At 47.5% G+C, this 7240-nt stretch overlaps 1 protein-coding gene across 1 annotated transcript; it reads right to left on the bottom strand.

Moving 5' to 3' along the window:
* Nucleotides 1–239: 239 nt before the first annotated feature.
* On the bottom strand, nt 240–7049 carry gpsm1a (G protein signaling modulator 1a). Its single transcript, XM_005947756.3, has 4 exons — nt 6872–7049; nt 5114–5496; nt 3308–3505; nt 240–1822 (listed from the first exon to the last, which is right to left on the bottom strand). Exons 2-4 carry the CDS (start codon nt 5438–5440, stop codon nt 1610–1612), a joined length of 738 nt encoding a protein of 245 aa, XP_005947818.1. The 5' UTR covers nt 5441–5496; nt 6872–7049; the 3' UTR covers nt 240–1609.
* Between the last annotated feature and the right edge of the window lie 191 nt (nt 7050–7240).

Genomic DNA, 7240 nt, shown 5'->3' with positions numbered 1-7240 from the left:
AATACAATTGAATTGAAATCTACGTCGCTGTCGCACCACTCCGAACAAATCCAGTTATTCTGGATCGGGACATGTGTGGTCCTGATCAAAGGTCGCCTGCAGACAGCAACAGGAGGCGGCTTCGTTTGTCTGCAGTCAGCTGACTGAAATGTGAAATCTCTGGTCAGATTTGAACCATCGTCGCTTTTGGGACTGGGAGGGTGAGAAAGGTGTTACCAGGCAACAAGGAGGAGGACAAATAGGATCAAGCCTGATGAAACTTTATTCAAGCCTCCAACACAGGAAGTGACATTTCTCTTTACGATCAGACTTTTCCAGCTTACAGAGGTCAGAGGTCACAGAGAGGCTTCAGCTCCAGACGGACACCTGTGATTGGTAAACATGGTAGGTGGGAGAGCCTGACATCACGTCTGTGAGCTGCATGTTTGAATAAAGTTTGACAGTGAAATACAAGCTGAGATGTTTGTTAGAGAGATTATTTAAATCAGCACCACAAGGTTAAAGGTCACATTTCTGAAGTTACTACAGAATCAGGTGAGTACAGGTGAAACAGGACACAGATCAGGTCACAGGTTCACAGGTCCAGGGTGACGTTTACATGCAGAGTGTTTATCATGCGGTCAGTGAGTGCATCGTCAGTTGGTCTGCATTCAGTCACCTCGTTAGTTTGGGTTAGGGACCACAGAACAAACAGGAAGTAAACAGCTGTTTCCTGTACGGCATTGTGGTGGGAGGAGCAACAGCTGATGGATATGATGACCTCATTAAGGCTGTGTCCTTTTAAAGCTGAAAGTATGGGTTACTAAACTTCACTATATCTACCAGAATGCTTTGCATCCCCCCCCAGTCATGTGACTTAATGAGTCGTGTCCTGCGCCCCCAAGGGTTTCAGCAGTCTCTTCAACCTCGACCACTTCTCGTTAACTTGTTAACCATCACTACATTTGCCCCTCACACTGACACGCGTGCTTCACACCTCAGACCCACACCCACCCCTCACACCAAGGACCTTACACCCACACCTACACCTCACGCCTCAGACCTCACACCCACGCCCTACTCCAGCATCACAGGGATGCCCACGTTCACCTTCTAATGCAGTCAAACCTCAGCTTGCCCCACCAAACATGCCTCTCTTGGCCACTAACGTGGGTTTCCTGTGGGAAAGCCCACACCGGCATCCCCACTAGCCTTGAAGGGCAAATATGCTGCGGGCGCTGTGTGAGATAAATATGGGTTTGCCCCACCCACATAGCCCCACTTACCCATCCACACAGAAGCGCTTGCAGCCCTAAGTTTGATTAAAACAAACTTCCAAACATCAAATCAAACCTCAGAGTCCATCCAAGCATTTTTTTCTTCTTCCGTACAGAAACCAACCTGTGATTCCTGGTCATGTGACATGTGTTACAAGTGTGTTAGTAAAAATTAAGATTATTTCTGACAGCAGTTTGTCCTACATGCAGACGAAAACCCTCATGGCCCCAAGTCCAGGATCACTGCGGCCCTGGTTTCAGTCTGAGGAGCCAGAGCCACACTCAACAACAAATGCTACTCCTTAAAGGGAACTAGAATTCAGTCGCTCCACCCGATCAGACTTGGGGCTTCATCAGTGATGATGATGATGGAGGGAGGAGCTAGCAGATTGTGCGTCCGGGTCCTCCTCACTGTTCCTCAGCAGCAGTGAAGCTCGCTGCTCATTCATCCTCCTGGACTGGACTCTCTGGACCAAAGAGAAGAAGTTCTCCTGACCGTCAGGAACCGGAGTGAGCACGTCATCCAGGTCTGGGAGGGAACACCTCTGGTCCTCCATCCTGTCAGACTGCAGACAGAGAGACAGGTGAGGGCTGTTCTACACTATCCTGTTCCTGATGACGAGATCAGTGTTGATCCAGGACCATCCCTGACCAGCCGCACTGTTGTGACATATTGACAGAAAGTACTTGTTTGCACCTTACAGAGAGCCATCTTGTCATGGGGTCTGGAGGTCAGTAAGTGGGAGTGGAACCAAATGCAGACACAGACAGAAGCTCACGTGGGTCATAACCCGTCTGGTAGCTAATGTAACACAACAAACATGGATAAAATCTTTTTATCCCCATAGCATCATCATCTGTTCTGATGAGCTTCTCTTTCATCCTTCAGGTAAAGTGTAGATTTGACTGAAAATGCTAAAATCAAGTCCTGCCCACGTCACCTTTACTGATTAATGTTAAAACAAGGTGTACAGATAGTGAGGTACAAACGAATTTTTCTTGTTGTTCATTCGTACACATGCAGGAGCTGCACTATCATATTGCTCATAGATCAGAGTGAACTGGAGTGAAACTGGTCGGATACTTCAAACAGGGCCATTTTGACCACTGACAGGTGAAGTGAATACAGTCATACCACCTGTTAGTGGGTGGGATATATCAGGGAGCAGGTGTACATTTTGTCCTCAGACGTGATGTTAAAAGCAAGAAAAATGCACAAGAGGATTTGAATGTGTCTGACAGTTTGGGTCAGAGTGTCTCCAAAGCTGCAGCCCTTTGGTTGGTCTGCAGGGCTCAGTAACCTATCAAAGAACCAACCAGGTTCACTGAAGGCTGGACCGGGTGGCCCATTCTGATAGAAAGGTGTCAGCATACACATCATGTGGATGCCCAGATGCATGTGTACTGCTTACCTGGGGAACACCTGGAAGCACAAGGCCAGATTGGAAGAAGATGAGCCGAGGAGGCGGCACGATGTTTTGGGTGATGTTCAGCTGGGAAAAGTTGTGTCCTGCATCCACGTGGATGTTACTGTGACAGGCCTACCTAAGCACTGTTACAGGCCGTGTCCACCCTTTCAGAGAAATGGTGCTCCCTGATGGTTGTGGCCCTTCAACAGGATAAGCCACGCTGCTAAACAGGTTCAGAAATGTTTTAGAGCACATGAAGTTTGAGGTGCGGACTTGGCCTTCAATCAGGGATCTGTGTGATCTCCCAGACTAAGCAAATCCAGCCTAGGAAGCCTCAGCTCGCAGCTTACAGGACTCAAAGGATCTGTTGCTAACATGTTGCTGCTAACCCTAAACCAAAAGTAACCAAAGGCTTTATTATTTACCTTTTCTCTTTGCTTTAGTCAAGAACAATACTAACTTGGGGAGGTCTCTGTTTTCAAAATTAGAGGTAAGAAAAGCATTTCTAATATTTCTGTCTGACATCACAAGAATCTGATTGGTCAGGAGCATTGATACTCCCGGTGTTGTAAAAACCACACCAACCAACCACACCAGTGTGTCCAATCTTTAGCTAACAGTTAACCCAGTAAAGATACAGACCTGGTAGTGTATGAGCATGTAGTAAAAGTCCAGGCTGGGCACAGGGGGTTGATCTGGACTGCAGGCCCCACAAAGAGCAGCTGGTCCCGGATCGGGCAGCAGGCTGACGCTGGCTCTCTGGTCGTCCAGCCTCTGACACTGAGACTCCAAGATCAGGTCCAACAGGGCCTCTGGCTCCCCCTGCTGGCTGCTCCTACGCTGCACCAACAACACAGGTGTTACAAGTGGTTAACAGGAGTCTGAGTTAAAGATTCCAACACACTTAATGTGACAGCATCTGAACACCACGATGTCACCATCTGTCCTCTCCGCTCTTTCTAAAATCACCAAAACTCTTTACTGCATGTTGAGTTTTCACTTTGATCTGCAGTTTCACACCAATGTTTGTCAAATACTACAGACCAGAAGAGTCTGCACCACACTAAGAACAGAGTCTGAGGCAGCTTATGTCAGCCTATTGCTTCTGACTGTCTGTAGATGTCTTTGATTGGAGTTCATCCAGGTGCAGAGCTTCACCTCAGACAGGTGATGATTCTTTATAAGCTACAGCTAAAAGGCTGTTTGATCCATTCATCGGGGTCTCCCCTGAATCTGTGACCTCTCTTTAATTATTCAGGCTGTTATTAAAAATCACATGAGGTAGGGCTGGGCGATATATCGAGTTTTTTAAAAATATCGATATAGTTTCATACGAGATATAAGATGTGACGATATCGTTTATATCGATATAGTCTATGTTACGTTATAATTATACTTGTGGAGCCGCAGGTTTGCCTCTCTTTCGTCCACTTTTGTCTCTACGCAACGTTACTCGGCCTTGCCTCTCCTTCACTGAACACAACTCCCCCTCCCCCATAGCTTCACCTGCAGGCAATGACAAGATGAAAGCGGAAAATCTCCGTTAGCGAGTTACCGTGCGTGGGGCTGGACGGCGTCAACGTGTTAGCGAGCTAACCGCGCTAACGACTTGCAGCCAGGAGGGGCTGCACGGCCTAAAATCCTTTCCTTTTCTCAAAAATCGACAGCGCGCCTTATGTATGAATTCTGGTTGTGCTTGCTGACCGCGAACCGATTTTATGTGGTACACGGCGCTCAGCAATCTGTCAAAAAATGTTTTAATATGACTTTGCTAAGCTACGGAGCTGCACCACTTGATGGATTGTCGGAGGATTACGGCTACAGAGGAGGAGCCTCGCGGAGTGATACGTACTGCGTGTGTATAAGGACCACAAATGGCACCTGTTCAGAGACGTGGTGCAGCTGTGAAATCTGTCTCTTTGTTATTATGCTCAGCGTCTATTAGTTTACATTTTGACTGCACAATTGTGAGCTTTTTGTTATGCACAAAAACAACATTGTTTTCTTTTATTTATGGACCATGATTATTTAATAAATGCTGATAATTTATTTTTGAGTAATTTCTTCATGTACATCTACGCTGTATGTAAATAAAAGTGCCCGTGTGACATCTGGGACACAGTGTGACTAAGAACTCTCTTTTTGTTCTTAACTTATGGCTTTAAAAAAAAATCGAGATATATATCTTATATCGCCATCCAGGTAAAAAATATCGAGATATGAATTTTGGGTCATATCGCCCAGCCCTAACATGAGGTAACTCTGACCACATATGTGGTCCATCCAGATTTTTAAGTTCTAACTCGTCTCATCAGACCTCTGTCTGATCAAAGCTACCCAAAGACTGATCAACACCTCCCTTCAGATTTGGCTCCACCTGGGAGCTCCTGTCTCTCCTGGACTTGTGGGACCAGCTCAGGTGTGTCTTTCACTGCAGGTGAGAGTTACCTTGCTTCTGGGGGTCGTGATTCTCATTCTGGAGCTGAGTGCAGAGCTAAGGCTCTGTCCCCGAGGTCTGGCGGTGCCGCCTTCAGGACTGGGACCGGCTGGACTCACAAGGCCTCGGAGAGTCCTGAGGGTCCTCAGGGGTGAGGTGGAGGTCAGCGCTCTGCTGCTGACTTTACTGGGATTGTGGGATTCTGGTCCTGGATCCAGACTACCATTTTGATCAGGGGTCATGGGACTTTTTGACACCGCCCCCCCAATCCTGCCGTTGTGGTGAACATTTGAAGAGAGCGAGGGGGAAGGCACGCCTGGGTGTTGGCTGTCCGTCATGATGGAGGTGTGGGAGGTGCTGAGGGAGGAGTTCTCCTCAGGCTGTCGCGGTGAACCTGGACACAGAGGAAGTGACAGATAGTACTCTGTAGTATTCTGTATACTGCATTTCATTTTTTCAGACTTAAAGGCTAAAACATCCGTTTGAGCCCCACGAGGTCAGAGTTGACCTGCAGCCTTTTTTACTGTGTGAATTAATCCTTACCTCCATCTCCACCTACCCCTCCACCCCTCGCATCAAACAGTGTGAAACATATACCATCACCCTCATGTTTTCGGACACTAACAGTTAACAACCCAAACACCTGGAAGGCAGCACAGGTTCTCTAATGACATGAAGGTGATGCTCAGACGTTTCCATCTGCTCATTATCAGCACCACCGTCAGGGTGATTTGGGGCTTTTAATCACTCCTTTGAAATGTTTGTTTTTACCAGGGTGGAGTGATTGTGCAGAAATACACATTTTTTAAAAATTGTACTTTCTCTGCAATCCACACAGAGTGAAGAACACACCCCACTAACATTTGGTTCAACGTCCCTCAGCAAGCTTCAGCCTGACCCGATGCTTTGGATGTTTGACCACTCCTCTTGGCAGAAACGAATCAATGCTTCAGCAATGTTGAGGTCCGGGCTCTGCGGAGGCTGATCCACCGTATGTTTCTATTAAGGATGCTTTCACTGCACTGGCAGTGTGTTTGAAGATCTCCATCACCTTTGGCTGACATGCATCTGTAACCACGATGGAGACTCCGCCATGTTTCACACAGGGCTGCAGACTCTCACTGTTGCACCTCTTCTGACCTCCTCGTACATGCTGACCATGACGTGGACAGTTCCTCTGATCTTCAGTCCAGTTCCGGTGTGATTTTTATACCCCAGCTTTCAGCAATAGTATGTCTTGGTTTAAAACCGGCCCCCTTCGTGAGATCAGAATCAGAATAGTTTAAGCAAATGTAGATTTGTATATATGAAGGTTTGTGCGTGTGTGTTGTTTGCAGCAGTGTTTAAACTCTGATTTATCTTTAAAATGTTGCCTGCAAATAAGAATGAAGCTGAGCAGTTGGGTTGTGTGCGCTCCACATGAAGCAGAAACAGTAAAGTTAGCCGAGTGCGCCCTCGGAGACGATTTCAGGTTAAAGTGAAGCTACAGAAGTAGGTCAACAACAACAGGAGCAGAGCTGCCAGTGTCTAATCGCATTTACAACACAAAGACAGCCACACACACGGATGCATTAATGAGCAGCGTCACTGCGTTCATCTGCCCCAGGCTGCAGCTCCACCCAGAGGCTGTCGGGGGAACTGCGGCAGCCCACAATAAAGCGGCAGAGAAAATCAGAGAAGTCAGAGGTGGTTCAATCTGGACTCTGAAAATGTCACAAAGGGGCCACACACACACACTCCCCGAAGAACAAAAGCTCCTGTTCCCTCACCTCTACATTACAGACTTCCTCCAACTTCCAGCTTCCTGTCTTCGACCCCGTCAGTCGTCACGCCGCTCTGCTGCTGGGTTCTTCGTCTTACTCCTCCATCGAGTGAGGTCTCTCTACCAGCCAGTCCACACAAACTTTAAAGCAACCACAAAAGGACATACACATACTCACACAATGAAAGGAGAAGAACCCCGCCCCCTCGCCCTTACATCATGTTTCTATGGAAACCAAAGAGAGTCGTCCAAATCCCCCGCCTCACACACACACACACACACACACATTCCTGCATTGTTAAACTGGACTCCATTCAGCTGAACTCAGAGGACGCTCTTCATCAGTGGGCCTCACACACACACACACACACACACA

Source organism: Haplochromis burtoni, unplaced genomic scaffold (genome assembly GCF_018398535.1).
Source record: "Haplochromis burtoni strain Fernald_Lab_line unplaced genomic scaffold, NCSU_Asbu1 Contig_541, whole genome shotgun sequence".
Lineage (NCBI taxonomy): Eukaryota > Metazoa > Chordata > Actinopteri > Cichliformes > Cichlidae > Haplochromis > Haplochromis burtoni.
Note: the sequence above shows the minus strand (reverse complement) of the source record. Positions and strands in the feature narration are given on the sequence as shown.

Bases quoted from the DNA above. Each gene is read 5' to 3' on its own strand.
- gpsm1a (XM_005947756.3), bottom strand. From the start codon at position 5,440: ATGACGGACAGCCAACACCCAGGCGTGCCTTCCCCCTCGCTCTCTTCA. The intron at 3,506-5,113 runs GTAACTCTCACC...TTGTTGGTGCAG, and splicing joins TCACGACCCCCAGAAGCAAG to CGTAGGAGCAGCCAGCAGGG. The intron at 1,823-3,307 runs GTCTGTATCTTT...CTCTGTCTGCAG, and splicing joins ACATGCTCATACACTACCAG to TCTGACAGGATGGAGGACCA.